Source organism: Zalophus californianus, chromosome 12 (genome assembly GCF_009762305.2).
Source record: "Zalophus californianus isolate mZalCal1 chromosome 12, mZalCal1.pri.v2, whole genome shotgun sequence".
NCBI classification, from domain to species: Eukaryota; Metazoa; Chordata; class Mammalia; order Carnivora; family Otariidae; genus Zalophus; species Zalophus californianus.
In genome coordinates, this window is record NC_045606.1 from 93615092 (window position 1) to 93633143 (window position 18052).

An 18052-nucleotide genomic window follows, 5' to 3' on the forward strand; every position below is an offset into this window, starting at 1 on the left:
GGGGCGCCTGGGTGGCTCAGTCGTTGAGCGTCTGCCGTCGGCTCAGGTCAGGGTCCCGGGGTCCTGGGATCGAGCCCCGCATCGGGCTCCCTGCTCGGCGGGAAGCCTGCTTCTCCCTCTCCCACTCCCCCTGCTTGTGTTCCCTCTCTCGCTGTGTCTCTGTCAACTAAATAAATAAATAAAATATTTAAAAAATATATCCTCAGTATGCCTCTCTTCCACCCACGTTTATCATGTAACTAATTCCATGTGTCCAGCACCTCCAGACTCCCCCCTGAAGGTACAGGAGGGCTCCTGTGTATCATTTTCCTTTTCCGTGAATGGGCTGTCACACGGTTTCTCCTATAAAGTGATACTGGTGGCTTCTTTTTTTCTTCAGAGTTTTTTACTCAAGCAGCCCCTCCAAGAAAGAAATTAAATGATTTAAATGCTGTAAATACCGTATTAATAATTTAAATACTGTAAATACTAAATACTGTATATTAAACGGTAAAATTTTTTTTTTAACAAAATAAGGCATTTCGGGGCAAAGTAATTGCCATTTTCATGTGATACATACCTGCTTCTAGGTGTCGCTGATTTTTCCAGGCTTTCGTCAGTTTAGAAAATCGTCCTATTCCCTAAAAGTTTTCACTGCTGATACCTGGGGGTGGGTGGGTAGAGGGCGTGAAATGCCTGAATTCGGGCAGGTGCGCCTGGCAGGAATCTAAGGTGTCCCTCTGCTAGGGAGATGAACTCCAGCCAAGATAAGTCAGTGGCTCTTTAAGGATGATTATGCTATCCCGGTGATGCCGAGTTTAATTAACTGCGGTTAGCCACTGGGTGCATGGAGGAGAGAGGAGAGCATGATGTTTCTAAACGGTAGGCAGAAACGGGTGAAAATGATTTCTTTCCAGTAATGAGCTTGCTCCTGAATTGGCTAGTGGGTATTTTTTAAAGCTGTGCTAAATTAGAGGAATCCAACTATCTCACCAGTATCTTGTAGCACATGGGTTGAGGGAGACTATATGGGATATCCGGAAGAGTTCTATACATAAATTGGGTTTAATTGCTCCAAGAGTCACTGGAGCTTTCTTTAATCAGACTGGAAATAAGGGTAAGCTGCGGTCTTACAGATATGTGGTACTTAAGGGAGCAAATTAATGGCATGGCTCTGTGTAGCTGTGAGTGGGCAGAGGGAAAGGCAGGGGGGGTTTGGGGGGCCCTGCCAACTCACAGTCTTTTCTCCTCCTTACTTCTGCAGCTCTGTGGTGTTCCCGTCTGATAGGCCTCGCCTGCGCCGTAAAGCTCTCTGGCTGCGATGGAGGACAGCAGTATTAACAAAGAACTAAAGCAGAAGTTGAACTTTTCCCACTGTGGAGAAGAGAGTGAGAGCGAAAGGCAGGAGGAGGCAGAGGAGAGCAGGGAGGCCCCGAGCCAAACCCCAGACAGGGCTGAAGGTCAGGACTCGGAGGCAAGGTCCACACCCCCCAGGCCTCCCCTCAGTAGAGTCCATGAAGTCGGCCCCCTTCAGGCAAAAGGCGAGATGAGTCCAGAACAGGTTTTGAGGACTCCAGTGTCAGGCTCTGGCAAAGGTCCAGAGACCCCAGCCCAGCCAGAAGGCAGGAGCAAGCCGCTGCGTTGTGAGAGCCCCTTCACTCCCAAAGTAAGTAAGTCGCGGGGCAAGGGGCCCCGGGCCGCCAAGATCTGTGTTCCTTCAGCTCAGCGGTTGGAGAAGCAGACGTGGTTGTGTATGTGTATCTGACTGACTTGCCTCATGGGCTGTGGATCTCCTCAATTACGTATTTATTGGTGAAAATGAAGAAGAGTTTAAATTGCCAGAAAACAGAACTAAATGCCTTGCTAGCTGTCTTCTCAAAACCACTGATGTCAGCAACTATTTGGTGTGGGCCACAAATAAATCTTGGTGGGGAAAATATATTCCTAGCTAAAGAATATTGGAATTGGAAGGAATATTGAGATCTAGAGCCCCATGATGCATTCTGCATGTGAGAAAATCCGGGTTCCAAGAGATAAACTGGCTTTTGGCTCAGCCGATGGCCAAGACTAGAAACCTGATCTTTTGGTCTTCGTCGACTGCTATTCTTTCCATTACTCCAACTGGCTCTAGGTTTATGTAATTATTTACTACTATTTCCTCCTATAAGAATGTTCACATCCCGTGTTTGAACATATTCACATATCTCTGCTATTGCTCTTGCCCGAAGGAAGTCCCCCCATTCTTCGGTCTAGTGAGGGGCAGGCTCTTTTATTATATGTGAGCAAAGAGTTGACTTGCTGAGGACTTCTTTATAAGCTGGGGGTGACGAATAGGCAAAGGTCCCAAGTAGTTCACTTAGTCCTTTCTTCTTTTTTTTTTTTAAGATTTTATTTATTTATTTATTTGACAGAGAGAGACACAGTGAGAGAGGGAACACAAGTGGGGAAGAGGGAGAAGCAGGCTTCCCGCGGAGCAGGGAGCCCGATGCGGGGCTCGATCCCAGGACCCTGGGATCATGACCCGAACTGAAGGCAGACGCTTAACGACCGAGCCACCCAGGTGCCCCTTAGTCCTTTATTCTTGCTGTGATTATTCTCCTATTATATCTACACATTATGAAAGCCAGGGAAGGGCTCTGACAGCCCAGTACCATGGTGTGTGAGCCTCAGGATCGGTATGAGCTCCCCTTTCTGCTGGCTCAGCTTGAGGTACACAAGGCTGTCCTAACAACATCTGTGCTTCTGGTGGCAGACACAGTCACTGTCGGCAGGCCCCTTTAGTTCCTGCTGAGTATGCACATCACATCCACCAGGAAGGACTAAGCTTCTTGTCTGTATCATAGACGAGTTTGTTGTTACTGTGCTTATGTGTCCACCTGTGGGTTTTCCAATGGTCCCAACACCAACCAATCGATCATCCATTTATTTTTTGAGAACCCAGTGTGGGCAAGGAGCACAAGACTCGGTCTCTGCCCTCAAAGCGCTTACAATCAGCAGAGAGACAGGGAGGAGATGTACCTATAGACACTATGGGATAGGTGCTTTGAGAATGGTTTTGATGTATGTAAATTAGCAGGAGAGCGGGCTGAAGGAATGTGGCTCTGAGCAAGAGTAGGCAGGCAAGGAAGCATGACACGGTATGTCTATTTCACTCAATCATTTAAAACGGAGCACCTTGATATCAGACCTTCTGCTGGCAAATCCTTCACTGTGTCAAAAAGTGCCCATAAAATGAATTAAACAACTGAGACAGTAAAGTTCAGATTAGCTGTGCCGGGGGAGTGGTGCAGCATGATGAGAAGGAATTGGGAATTAAGTCTCAAGATCAGGGATGCCTTTCCAAAGAAAGTAAAAGTCTGAGAGTGGTCTTCAAGGATGATCTAGAGCGATCCTGCTAAAGAAGAGAATGAGAACTTGAGGCCAAGGGAAAAGCAGCTACCAGGCTAGGACGGGAAAGATCACGTCACACCTAGAAATTGCATGTTGCTAGGGACGGGGAGGGTGCAGGCAGCGAGGTCAGAGTAGGCAGCAGGAGCTAGATCGAGATTTTATTCTGAAAGCTCTGAAACCTTCATTAAATGCTTTTGATCAGAGGGCTTTTGGAAAAATTGGCCTTCATGTGCAGGCTGCAAGGAGTGGGAGAGACCCGGGGGGCAGAGCAGTATTTACAGCAGATCTGTTGACAAAGGAGAAAGGCCTGAACTATGTCAATGGTGCACAGTGATAAACTGAGAGATGTTTAGGATTTGCTAAGTGACTCTGATGCAGGATAGTTGAGCCCAATGGTCAAGAAAGAATTCTAGAGACCTTTTATGGTGCAAAAAGGTATTTATATTCTAGCACAGGGACAGGACCCGTGGGCAGGAAGAGCTGCATTGTGATTGTGAGGAGTGACTGATTATATAGGGTTTTCTAGCCTACGGAGGCGATGGTGACTTTAGGGCTTCAGGAAATTGAGTCTATAGGTTCCTGGAAGTCTATTATTAAGACTGTGTTTTTCTTGTAAATCATTAAGACAGTTACAAAGTCTAGTGGAGTTTCGTGTCCTACACGACTGTGATCTTTATCAATTGACCATTTGTTTTTCCCCTGCCTTTGTTCTTAGGCAGTTACTAGTGCCTGAGGAATGTTTATAAATATATATATATTCCACCTTAAGGGGAGGGGGTTTAGTGGGTGTCAGTTCATGTTTTGCCCTCAGCTTGCCTTTTATTCTCTCATCATTTCCCCACCCCCTCCCCCGAACAAGCCTGACCCTTAAATCTTTAAGATTGTTGAAGGCAGAAGAGCTCATCTTCTATAGCTTCTTCCTGTTGAATAGGGGCACAGTGACGTCCCTACCTATGGGTCAACGTTGTCCAGTCGGGGAACCTATAGGGGAGTTATGGAAGGCGGAAGAAGCTGAGTCCAATTTGCACAAAGAAGTAACTCTGTGGGTGGTAAGGACCATCTTCAATCCTTGCTTGAGGAAGAGTTTGAGATCTTCTACAGGTTCACACGAGTAAGAAGGCACATTAGTTTGTTCATCGGTTCCCTGGGAAGGAGGTACATGAGTCCAGAAGAGGGTCCCTCTAATATTACTGCAGTGGGAGTACATAATACAACCCAATATGGACTTTTGCATTTTGGGTTGAAGTCCCCTGCTGTATTTGACTTCCAATCTTTTAAACAAACTATGTCTCTGGGGCTTACATGGGATTGACTTTCAGTTATAGTTAAGTCAGATTTTGGGAGAATGTGATCAGTATACCTATTAAGTAACATGAATTAAACCAGCCTTGAGTGAACAATTTAATAAGGTATAATAATCTTCATCTAATAACAGGTCCGCTGTAAGAAATGGTTTTCCATATAGTAGCTCAAAAGGGCTTAGTCCTAGAGGTTGTTTTGGAGCAGTTCTCATTCTAAGAAGTCCTATTGGTAAGAGAGTAACCCAGTTTTTCTGGGTCTCTAGACTAAGTAAGGTGTCATTTTAAAGTGTGATTAAAAGAAGGACCACTGTCACTTTAGGGATCATGGAAGGCAAAATCTAGGAATAATGTCTCTCGACAAAACTTTGGTTTCTTCTGTGGCTCTTTCAGTTTTACATGGAAAGGCCTCGATCTATCCAGTCACAGTATCAACAAACACTAGTAAGAACTTATAGCCTTTGTGAGGAGGCATTTGTGTGAAATCAAGCTGCCTGTCCCCTCCTGGCTATGTTCCATGGCCTTGGACTGGTTTCAAAAACGGGGGTGGGGTGGGGTGGGGGTGGGGGTGGGCACGGACTGCACCTTCTGGATTTACTTGTGCCCAAACAATACAGGATTGGCAATCTGTTTTATTATAGCTATTAAATTCACTCCATCAAATATATTTTTAACTAAATGTTTTAAAGCATTTTTGCCCAAATGAGTAGCCTGGTGTAAACCCTGTATTACCTTCCATGAGATATTTTTGGATATAAAGATTTCCCCCTCATTAACAAGCCAGTTCTGTACCTTTTTTGAATTTCCTTGTTCCTGGGCCATGTGAATTTCTTGGTCTGAATAGACCGGAGTTATGGACTTGATTGGAGTTAAAACTGGTATGAGACTTAATATTTGTTTATTTTGTGCTGCCTGCTTGGCTGCATGGTCCTTTAGATTATTTCCTTTAGATTCCAAGATCCTATTCTTTTGACGTCCTCTGGGGTGAATTATAGCTACCTCCTTAGATAGATGTATAGACTCAAGAAGAGTAATTATTTCAGGCTCATATTTGATCGGGGAGTTATGGCTTGATAGTAATCATAATCCATTTCCTTCCAAATTTCCCCATGGGCATGTAGCTCCAGGCAAGCATATTTGGAGTCAGTATAAATATTCATTTTTAGGCCTTTTGCCATTGAAGAGCATGGGTAAGTGCTATTCATTCAGTCTTTTGAGCGGAAGTATTTATTGGAAGGGCTTTTGCCTCAGTGGTCTTAGCTAAGCTAACCATAGCGTATCTGGCTTTTCTTTTTCCCTTATCCATGAAGCTGCTGCCGTCAGTAAACCAACGGTCATCTGCATTTTCAATAGGGGAATCTTTTAAATCTGGTCTGCCAGAAAAAACAAGATCGATAATCTCTGAACAGTCATGTTCTAGCATAGATGTAGGATGATCAGGTCCAGGCATAAAGTTTGATAGGCTTTCAGTATTATTTCAGGTATGTCTAAAAGCATAGCCTGGTATTTAGTAAGTCGGTATCCTGTTATCCATTGGTGGCCTTTGGTCTCTAGGACACTTTGGACCTGATGTGGAGTCATCACCATCAAGAATTGTCCCAGAGTAAGTCTCGAAGCTGCTTCTACCGGGAGGGCTGTTGCAGCCACTGCTTGAAGACAAGCCAGCCACCCACATTATCAAGTGACTTTGAAAAATAGCCCACCCGTTTTGTTTCATTTCCTAATTTCTGGGTAAGAATTCCCAAAGCTTGTCCCTGTTTTTCTATTACATATAAAGTGAAAGGTTTTTCTAAATTTGGTAAGGCCAAAGCTGGGGCTGATGAAAGCTTAGCTTTTAATGTTTGAAAGGCGGTCTGTTGGGCCTTCCATCCAGAGTAAAGATTCTTTACCAGGGCCTTTAACTGAATCATAAAATGGTTTGGCTAAAAACCTAAATCCAGGAATCCACAGTGGGCAAAAACCTGCCATACCTAGGAAAGTACAGAGTTGTTTTTTTTAGCTAGGGGTCCAAGATCTAATACTGCCTTTTTTTTTTCTGTCAATAGACAGGGTAGAGTGACTTGGTGTTAGCGCGTATCCCCAAATATTATATTATACTTTTTGTTTCAATATTTGTGCCTTTTTAGGGAAGACACTATATCCTCTGTCTGCCAAGCAATTAAGTGAAGTTAAAGAACTGCCATCAGATATTTCTTTTGTGGGACTACAGATGAAAATACCATCCACATATTGAACTATAGTCCCTTGAAGCAGGGAGATACCACGGAGGTCTTTGCTAAGTGCAGCCCTGGAAAAAGTGAGGACTGTCCCCAAATCCCTTGGCAAGACTATCCAAGTTAAATGGAACAGCCTGAGGGCTTGAAGGTGAGGACCATTCAAAAGCAAATTAGTGGCTGTGTTTCTTCACTTCAAGGCATGCAAAAGAAGGTGTCTTTTAAAGGACGCCTGGGTGGCTCGGCTCAGGTCATGATCCCAGGGTCCTGGGATGGAGTCCCCCATGGGGCTCCCTGCTCCGCAGGGAGCCTGCTTCTCCCTCTGCCTCTGCCTCTCTGTCTCTCATGAATAAATAAATAAAATCTTAAAAAAAAATAAACCAAGTACTGTAAACCAGTTGGCATCACCAGGGACCTGGGTGAGAATAGTATATGGATTTGGCACCATGGGATGAATAGGCATCACTGCTTCATTTATAGCTCTTAAATCTTTTTTTTTTGTTTTGTTTATTTTATTTTATTTTTTAAAGATTTATTTATTTATTTGAGAGAGCGAGAATGAGAGAGAGAGCACATAAGAGGGGGGAGGGCCAGAGGGAGAAGCAGGCTCCTCGCCGAGCAGGGAGCCCGATGCGGGACTCGATCCCGGGACTCGATCCCGGGACTCCGGGATCATGACCTGAGCCGAAGGCAGTTGCTTAACCAACTGAGCCACCCAGGCGCCCTATAGCTCTTAAATCTTGTACCGTCTGATAGTGTCCATTTGGTTTCTTTGCTGGTAAAATTGGAGTGTTATAAGGAGATTGACAAGGTTTTAAAATACCATGTTTGAGAGATGTATCAATAAGTGGTTGTAACCCAGCCTCTGCCTCAGGTTTTAAGGGATACTGGTTTTTCTTTCTTTCTTTCTTTTTTTTTTTTTTATGAGGTATAGTGGTTGGGTCCTTTAAGGTCACTTTAATTAACGATATTAATAAACAAATATTAAGTCTCATGCCAATCGCAGACCTGTGGATTTACTTCCTTCCAGATATTAGGAGGGATATCAAGGCAAGGTTTAAGTTCTCTGGGTGTTAAAGAGAACAAGCTGTCCTCTTTATTTTTTTTTTATTTTTTAAAATATTTATTTATTTATTTATTTGAGAGAGAGGGAGAATGAGAGAGAGCATGAGAGGGAAGAGGGTTAGAGGGAGAAGCAGACTCCCTGCCGAGCAGGGAGCCTGATGTGGGATTCGATCCCAGGACTCCAGGATCATGACCTGAGCCGAAGGCAGTCGCTTAACCAACTGAGCCACCCAGGCGCCCAAGCTGTCCTCTTCAGTCAGAGTAAACCTGCTTCCTGGTTTATACACTAAGTCTCATCCAACTAATGGAGTGGGACAAAATGAAAAGACTAGGAAAACATGAGTAACCAACTGGTTTTTGTATGTACAGGCTAAAGGCATTGTCTGGAGGCATGTTTTAGTTTCCTCTTCTGTGCCAACCATTCTATGTTTAGAAAGACAAGAAGGGCTGAGTAAGAAGAGTAAAACTCCTGTATCAATAAGGAAATTGATAAACTTACCTTCCACATCCAGGTTAACCTGGGGCTCCCCGTCATCCTGATTTCCAATGTCCTCCTTTCTTACAGACAGGACATGGCCCTGGTGGAGAGCCTGTGTTTGGACATTCCTTGCTCCACTGTCTGACTTCGCCACACCTGTAGCATGGGGTCTCACCTGCTCCTTTGTCTGATACCGGCTTTATCTTTGGCCCCTGGTTAGTCTGGTGTTGTAGGGAATCTGCAATAGCGCCAGGCCAATATTTGAGCCTGTTTTTAAACCTGCATTTTAGCTCTCCAGTCCTTTTCTTGCCTAACGGCCATATTTCTATTATTAAAGACCCCAGTAGCTACCTCTAGTGGGCGCTGGGTGGGGGTTTGAGGGCTTAAAGCCATTTCAGCCAATTTTTAGTGGATGTCAGGTGCTGACTGACCTAAACAATGCATGTTTAGTATAGTTGTTCCTTCAGAGGAGGTTGGGTCCAGATTTGTGTACTTAGGGATAGTGTCTATCAAACAGCCCTGAAATAGAGCTGGATTTTCATCAGCAACTTGGGTAACTTCCTGAGTTTTATCAATCCTTAAGAGAATCCTTTTTTCATTAAGAGAGCTAAAATGCAGGTTTTTCATTTCTTCTATTAGTGATCATATGGTCTGTCTTTCCCTTCCCTATCTTGGTAATGCCAGTAAGGTTCAGGATTGGGAACAGCAGTGCCCCCTACTGGATAACGATGGGTAGGGGGTTATCTCTGACTGCTACTTCATCAGCAAATTCTTTTTTCGTTTAAATTTTTTATTGTTATGTTAATCACCATACATTACATCATTAGTTTTTGATGTAGTGTTCCATGATTCATTGTTTGTGCATAACACCCAGTGCTCCATGCAGAACGTGCCCTCTTTAATACCCATCACCAGGCTAACCCATCCCCCCACCCCCCGCCCCTCTAGAACCCTCAGTTTGTTTCTCAGAGTCCATCGTCTCTCATGGTTCGTCTCCCCCTCCGACTTATTCCCCTTCATTCTTCCCCTCCTGCTGTCTTCCTCTTTTTCTTTTTTCTTACATATGTTTCATTATTTGTTTCAGGAGTACAGATCTGAGATTCAACAGTCTTGCACAATTCACAGCGCTCACCATAGCACATACCCTCCCCAATGTCTATCACCCAGCCACCCCATCCCTCCCACCTCCCACCACTCCAGCAACCCTCAGTTTGTTTCCTGAGATTAAGAATTCCTCATATCAGTGAGGTCATATGATACATGTCTTTCTCTGATTGACTTATTTCACTCAGCATAACACCCTCCAGTTCCATCCACGTTGTTGCAAATGGCAAGCTCTCATTCCTTTTTATGGTCATCAGCAAATTCTTGAGCCCCTGCCCAGATATGGTTCTTTTCCTCAGGGGTGCAACAACGAGTTAATATGATGTATATATCTCACCAGGTCAAATAAAAAATAATAGGTAATTGTTGAAAGTCCTCAATAAATTGAGAACGGTTTTCAGAATATTGTCCTAATTGTTTATCTGAGCCAGGTCTTCCATGGAGAATGGAACATGACTAACTGTGCCCATTTCTCCATTAGCAACCTCCCTAAGAGGATGCAATCCAGATTTAGGTAGAAGTCCTAGAAGATAGGGAGTTCCACCCCTGGTATGTCCATCTGGGCTGGGAGTAGAGGGGTCTTGTGGTTTATAAGGAGGAGAGATAGTAACAGAGCCAGTGTCTTCTTTGTTTGGATTTGCCAGTGATTTCTACAGTAACCCAGGTTTGTTAGGAGAAATGGGTCTATTTAGACAATCATCATCCAGTATGTCCAGAGGGGGTTTATTAACCTGGTTGGTGGTTAGACACATTTTGCAAGAGGACCCTTAGATCGGGATCCTGATTTAGGGCCATGAAGGCCTGGACATAGGGTACCTCAGTCCATTTGCCCTGTTTCCTGCAGAAGAGATCGGATAGATCGTATTAAAGTTTAATGTCCATTAATGGGCCATTTTCCCTCATTTGCCGAGGAGTACTGAGGCCATGCAATGTTACAGAAGAAGACCAGTTTTTTCCTTTCTTAGATCTTGCAATCTGAATTGATTCCAGTAGGTTAAAAGGCATCTCAAGGGAGAATACTTGGGAATTAGAGATCCCATGCTCCTAGAAAAGCAGAGAAGGTTTATTACCAAAAATCCCCCCTGCCTCCCATGTGGCATCTACACGGGATATGTCAGAGGTTCCTAGTGTCAAAGTAACCAGAGGCATACTTCTAAGAAGGTTCTATGCACACTGCCTTGCCTTGGAGGGATGCTGGTGTCCCTCAACTTTCCCATTGCATTCTAGATGACTAATGGGTGCCAGTGAATGGACCAAAATGCCATGGAGAACCTGTCATTCTTAACCCATGGAAAACACCAGCAAAGTTTTACAAGGGGAAATTACACAATATTGTAATTTAAGTAGTCAGTAGGGGACATTGATGAAGAATACTGAAGATAGAAATCCATCCTGATCGAAGTGACATTCCAACACATGTAGTCTTTTATAGCTGACTTCTCTAGGAGATGGTCCCCAGTTGGGTTTTAATTCAGTTGGGTACTGGTTTCAGTCAGCTCTGAGAGGAGGTCTCATGGCCAGAAGTGGGTAGGCCAGGGATTTGGATGCAATTGCATTAGACCAATGAGGAAGAAACCTTACATGAGATTCTTAAGATTGGCAGCCGTCCTAGTGACTTAGGTGGCTGTCCGTGCCCAAGAAAGACAACTGTGTATAAGAATAGGAATTACGAGAGGGCACTGAGTTTCTGGGCCTTAGAACCATTCCGGCCAGTGGAATGAGCTTCCAGTCAAAAGGAATTGAGCTTCTGGTCAAAAGGCAGGCTTTCTCGTCCCCATAGAGTAGCCACGGGCTAGAGTATTGCAGCCTGAGCTATTGACATGAAAGTATTCCAATAAGACCATACTCCTTGAAGAGCCTCTAAAATGAAAGTAAAAAGAGAGGAGAGAGTAACTCACCAAGTTTGTGCTGAGGCTCGAAGTCCAGATGAAGGTAAGATGCAGAATGCCTGTATGGGCCACCAAAATATGATGCAGGATCATCGAGCCCAACGGTCAAGAAAGAATTCTTTTTTTTTTTTTTTAAAGATTTTATTTATTTATTTGAGAGAGAGAGAGCATGGGAGGGGGTTGGGTCAGAGGGAGAAGCAGACTCCCTGCCGAGCAGGGAGCCCCATGCGGGACTCGATCCCGGGACTCCAGGATCATGACCCGAGCCGAAGGCAGTCGCTCAACCGACTGAGCCACCCAGGCGCCCAAGAAAGAATTCTTGAGATGTTTTGCAGTGCAAAAAGGTGTTTTTATTCTATCTTTTAAATATTTTATTTATTTGACAGAGAGAGAGAGAGAGAGAGTGAGAGAGGGAACACAAGCATGGGGAGTGGGAGAGGGAGAAGCAGGCTCCCCATTGAGCAGGGAGCCCGATGTGGGGCTCAATCCCAGGACCCTGGGATCATGACCTGAGCTGAAGGCAGGCGCTTAACGACTGAGCCACCCAGGTGCCCCCCAAAGGTGTTTTTATTCTAGCACGGGGACGGGACCCGTGGGCAGAAAGAGCTCCATTGTGATTGTGAGGAGTGACTGATTATATAAGGTTGTCTATCCTATGGTGGTGAAAGTGATGTTAGGGCTCCAGGAAATTGAGTCTATAGGTTCCTGGAGGTCTATTATTAAGATTGTGTTTTTCTTGTAAATCATTAAGACAGTTACAAAGTCTAGTGGAATTTCATGTCCTACATGACTGCAATCTTTATCAATTGACCATTTGTTATTCCCCTGCCTTTGTTCTTAGGCAGTTACTAGTGCCTGAGGAATGTTTATATATATATATATATCCCATCTTAAGGGGAGGGGGCTTTGGCGGGGTGTCAGCTCATGTTTTGTGCTCAGCTTGCTTTTTGTTCTCCCATCAACTTGATGGAGGAATTGAGGGAAAAGGAGGGATCTAGGGTCCTTCGAGGCTTCTGCCTTGACTGAGTAGATTGTAACTTGAATCAAGATAGGTGATGCTAGAGGCATTTACAGATTTGGAGAAAGCAGAGGTGTACTGTAAATCATTGGATAAATGGGTCTGGAGTGCAGGAAAACAAACTAAATTGGAGATCTATATTTGGATATCATTAGCATTTTGGAAGTTGTTGAAGCCTTGGGTGTGGATGAGCTCAAGCAGCCTGAGTGCCAGAGTAAGAAGAGAAGTGGTCCAAATTAGGAATCCTGGAAGTGCCAAGATTGGAGGGGCAGGAAAAGAACAGAGCTTGGGAGGGAAACTGGAAATGCAACTGAAAAAGTACACGTTTTATGAGGAATGTAGTTTGGATTAGAAGAGAGAGAGCGGGCAATGATCAGTGGTGATGTTATGCTGAACACAAGGATGCAGAGGGATGGAGGATTGACTTAGCTCAGCCTTACCCAAGGGAGAGAACTAGAAATCCTGTGAAGTGACTTTAGGTCACTATAAAGACTTCCTAGCACAACTAGCTAGAATAGAAGAGCTTCCCGAGGAGGTAGTGGGTCCCTGAGCTAAATGCATTGAGCACTTAGTTGATGATCACTTGGTAGGAACTTTGTAAAAGGATTCAAGCATCCGGGGACTAATTGTACCAACTGGGCCTTTAAAGTCTGCAAGTCCTGAGACACAATGATGCTGTGTCCTGACGGTGGGAGGTTGCCTTCTCCTCTTTCCATCTTCAGACACAAAAGAGCTATTCCTGAATTTTCCTTTCCCTCAATCATCTGTAACAGAGCTGTTGATTATGGAATTAGCTACACTCCCTGGAACATATTTATACTCTCAACCTGGACATCTTTCCAGAAATTTTTAATCTGCCTTACTTTTAGACAGAACTCCCTTTTCATAAGCCTTGTTCCAAAATAAGTTCTTTTGGATTTGCAAAAGGATTACTCAAAATTCTACCATTCTGGCAATACAATCCATATTAAATATAATTAATATCTTCCCTGTATCATAAGTGGAGCTCACAAAATCTATCGGCCTTCCTATTTCCAGACTAGGAATTCTGATCTTGTCTGCTTCGATGTGAATACTTTTCCTTCCTTTTATCTGAAAAATGTCTAGGTCCTTTATGTCGTCCTTGAAGTGTGGCAACCAGAGTATATCATTCCAGGTGTGGATGCCCCACTGTTTCATATGTGATAGACACATTTTACTTTCCATATAATCAGCAGTACAAAAAACTGTTTCTCAGGGAATGATTTATTGTAATTCTAAGTTCACTTCCTGAGTCACACAGACAACTGAGAAATATTATATAGTATAGTTGTACTTTGAGCAAATACTCAGCCCTATAATACACTTACAGGAAAACTGTGAGATTATCATTGATGGCTTTGTCTGACAATAGCCCCACGATTGTTCATCCTGTCAACTCTAAGACATGTAAAACCCTTGTAAAAACTTGGCTCCAGCAATGACTTTCTTCTTCACTTAAAAAAAGTTTAGGTTACTGGGTGTACTCCATAGTTTCCTTCATTTCTGCTTTTATCATTTAGGATTTATAATTTCAATATTCATTCTTTGTATCTTCACATTCTTGAATTACATTTCTATATAGTGAATCGTGTTATAGTCTAGCTTGTGCTTCTACACTGAAAAGCCATGGGCAGATACTATCCCATAGGGGCATTCTTTTAGAAAGAGCCTCACAGTACAATGATTATACTATGAAGTTATATCATGGCCCCCGTGTCTACTGCTGGACACTTGGAGACCCGTAACACAGCTCTCCGGCCCTCAACTTAGGTCATAATGGCATTCTGCTGTCTCATCAGAATTCTTTTTCTTCTACCTATCCCTCTGTCGTTTGGTTTAGTTCTGGTTAGGTTGTAGGTGTATGTTCTCTTACTGTACCCCACTTGGAGTGGTAAGTCCTGTACATTTCCTATTTATTGGTGTGCTGGTTATAGCCACTACAAAGCCCTGAATCTTAAGGACTCAGGATTATTTTTCAAATTCTTTATCCCACTTTATGGAACTCTTCTCCTTTGGTGCTGTATTTTAAGTGGAACTGGATACTTCTTTTAATGTTTAGATAGTCTTTCCTGCACAAAGTGATTATTTCTGAAAGATTGATGAGCTGTTGACTAATGGACTGTGCATCCCTTAAGAGTTGGAAATCGCCTCTGTACGCCTTAGTATCTAGCCCAGCATCTGCTACTTAGTAGGCACCAAACAAATATTTGGATGAATACTTGAGGGGAAGTTAAAGTATACACTGAGAACATAAGGACCAGGTCTTCTAGAGTCCCTTTCATTTGTCTAAGCTGGAGTATAGTCTTTTCAAAAGCTAGAGGTGGTAGTAGAATTGGTGTTTTTCATAGCTGGCCATCAGAATTGCCCAGGGGGAGGCGGTGGAGCTTAACACAAGTACAGATTCCTGTATTGATCCTCTAATCAGAATATCCAGAGGAAGACTAGGAATCTGTATTTTTCATAAGAGGAGCAGTTATAATGCAACTAGTTTGCACCCAACGAGATAACCTCTAATTCCTTTTCAGCAGTAACATTCTTTGGTTCAAATATTAACTAGCTGATATGGAACTACTTCTTTTTTTATACTAACACCATTCTGTTCTCCCTTTTTGTCATCCTCATTCAGGGTCTGCTAAGCCAGTCGGTGGTTTCTTCAACAGAGAAGCTCCCCTCCAGAGGCTCTAAACATTTGAGGTTCACACCTGTTCCCTTTGTGGATGAGATGACCTCATCGGCTCTGGTCAACATTAACCCCTTTACCCCAGAGTCCTATAGAAAACAATTCCTTCAATCTAATGGCAAGAGGAAAACCCGAGGAGATCTGTAAGTGTACTCTTGCCTCTAACTTTTGAGAACTGATCTTACTATGGTCAAGTAGAAGGGAGAGTGTGAAAGTAAGATTAGGAATAAGAACTCTACTTGAATGCAACTGATAATCCTGTTCACACATCCACTCCTTCCTAAATGTTAATGTTGGTTTGCTTTGTCATGGAGATTCTAGTGTCTCCCTATTCTGAAGTGTACCATATGCTGTCCTCTCTCTGAAAGAATAGGGCAGAGTAAGCAATAGACATCTGACTTCCATTAGCAAGTTGAATGAGCTATGGAACTGCATTCACGTGGTCTCCTCTGGATAACAGAAGGCTAGCCATTAGGGCAGGTGTAGCTCATACTTCAAGGAGTATACTGCTGTTTCCAGTCTAGCTTGTGTGACTAAGGGCTCTAGAGCAAAGATTTGAACCTCTCTGCAGGTGATGGCAGATTGGCTAAAGAGAAAAAGATAGTGTTGCTTTTGGAGGTGCTAAGAATAGAAAGCCAAACTGCACAACTCCACAAGGCCTCAATGGTAGAAACTGTCCAAATGAGGATTGTGCATATTACTTAGGGACATTTCTTTACTATGTCTCTTTGATGCTTTTTTTTTTTTTACACAAAGGAAGTGCCTTTAAAACGGGCCAGTCATTTGTGCTCATATGTACTCAGCAAAATAAATGCACAGCTAACAATCTGAAGTATGCAGAGCATTTAATGTGTTAGGTTGAGTTGTTTCGTTTGGAATCAATGACTGTATTAACCAGCTTTGTGGCCAGAATAGGTTTTTTCAATACTATCTCCTGGATCTTAAGTAAACAGAACTTCAGTCCAGGTATATAGGTGCACTTTTATTACCAAGAATTCTATTGGTTTTAGCTCTTGAGGATTTTTTGCAAATCATCAGAATTGATTCACCTCTCACGGAAGCTAGCCAGAAGAGACAGTTAATTTGAGTTTGCTGCAATGAAAGTGATGACACTTTAGTAAGAGCTCTTGGTGCTTCTGAGTGAGCATTTTTCTCCCTTACTTATTGTGCTGTTATTTTTTTGTGGTGTTGTTATTTTATAAGGTATTAGAATGTTGTATTAAATTTAAGTAACAAATGTCCAGCATCAGTTTGTCTCCATCAGTGTAAAGTCTTCCTCTATTTGCACTTTCTATCCTGTGCTTCTCCAGAAGAAAAATCTATAGCTGGCTGCTCTAGAGATTGAAATCTGGCTTAGAGATCCAGAATGCAACTGCTCATGCCAACGAGGATGTTTGGCAGAGCTTATTGGAAAGTAACTGAAAATATCTTAGCCAGTGTTAGAGCTTATTCTGCTGTACTGATGGTCTGCCTGTGAACCTAGGGCAAAGCAGGGGAGGTGCGTGTTGGAGGGGAAGGTTGCAGTGAGGCAGGAAAGAGAGTGCTCAGTTTCCTGTGTCCTGTGTGCTCTCACCTCCACTGTTCAGTGTTGCTCTGTTTGCCTAGAACCCCACTCCTGCCCCTTACCTGATTCCTACCGGTTCTTGAAATTTAGCTTGCCTATCCTTTCTCGGGAAAGACTTTTACTCTTGAAATCATGATTCGGGTGCTGCCTATGGTGTCACTTGATATCTTGTTCTTATTCTTGTTTCTTACATTGAAATTTTCTATTTATCCTTGTCCCCAAATATAAATGGAAGTGGGGAAGGAATTGTCCTATTTACTCTCACAACCCCAGAACCTAGTATAGTATCAAGCCCATGCCAATCATACATTGATATCACTTTTTTTTTTTTTCTAAGTGAGGAAGCTGGTCCTGGGGAAGGCCATGTAGAACAAGGGCTGCCTGCCAAGGTGAGCACACTTCTTTGTTTCAGCTGTCATAACTTGGGCGCTTCATCCTGTTGTCAATCTCTCTATCTCCTTCTCCCTCTCTCTCCATACCACCCCCCCACCTCACTTTGTAGATTTACCATGTGCTTTACCAGTTGATCTGGACTCTCAGCAAAGTCTATATTCTTAGCTAGTTACTACTTTATCAGACAGTGCCTGATCAATATATCGCTGCATCATTAACTTGCAGTGTTTTTAAATTAATGGCTACTGTTTCTATCTTGGATTTATGGAAAAATTCTGTATTTGTGGGGTAGAGAAGTGAAGGGAAAATTCAAGATATTTAAGGTCCAAAAATGGAGAAGCAGAAGAGAGAAATATGGCATAAAGCCAGAAGTTTAAATGTAAAATTTTAGCTCTTAAAGGTATCAGTTATCTATTGATTTTTATTTATTTATTTTTTATTTATTTATTTATTTTTAAGATTTATTTGAGAGAGAAACAGAGCACAAGCAGGGGAGAGGCAGGGAGAGGGAGAAGCAGGCTCCCTTCTGAGCAGGGAGCCCGACATGGGGTTGGATCCCAGGACCCTGGGATCAAGACCTGAGCCAAAGGCAGACGCTTAACCATCTGAGCCACCCAGGCGCCCCTAACTATATTTATTTCTAAATCATGTTCACGATCTTTGTTGTAGCATCCCTCATTTGATAACCTAGCCTAATAAAATAATACTGTAAATATTATCACCAGAGATGTTTATTGCAGCCTTAACTTGTAATGGCAAAAAAAAGTACTAAATGTCCAATATTAACGGCCAAAATAATTATAATTTACAGTGGAATATTAAATTGCCATTAAGAAGTTTATAATACCATGAAAACATACTTATGCTTAATATTCAGTTTACAAAAGTGGAGGGGAAAGGCTTGAGGCTGGGGAATGATGTAGATGGTAAGCTGGCTTATTTGGTGTCTGAGATGAGGAT

The 18052-nt window shown here is 43.0% G+C and overlaps 1 protein-coding gene across 1 annotated transcript in view; it reads left to right on the forward strand.

Moving 5' to 3' along the window:
• The first annotated feature begins 1300 nt into the window (after window positions 1-1300).
• The window catches only part of WEE2 (WEE2 oocyte meiosis inhibiting kinase), a 33593-nt gene continuing 16841 nt past the window's right edge, over window positions 1301-18052 (forward strand). The window contains exons 1-3 of the mRNA XM_027572951.1: window positions 1301-1645; window positions 15082-15278; window positions 17037-17088. Coding sequence (XP_027428752.1) covers window positions 1301-1645; window positions 15082-15278; window positions 17037-17088 — 594 coding nt within the window. The remainder of the gene's footprint in view (window positions 1646-15081; window positions 15279-17036; window positions 17089-18052) is intronic.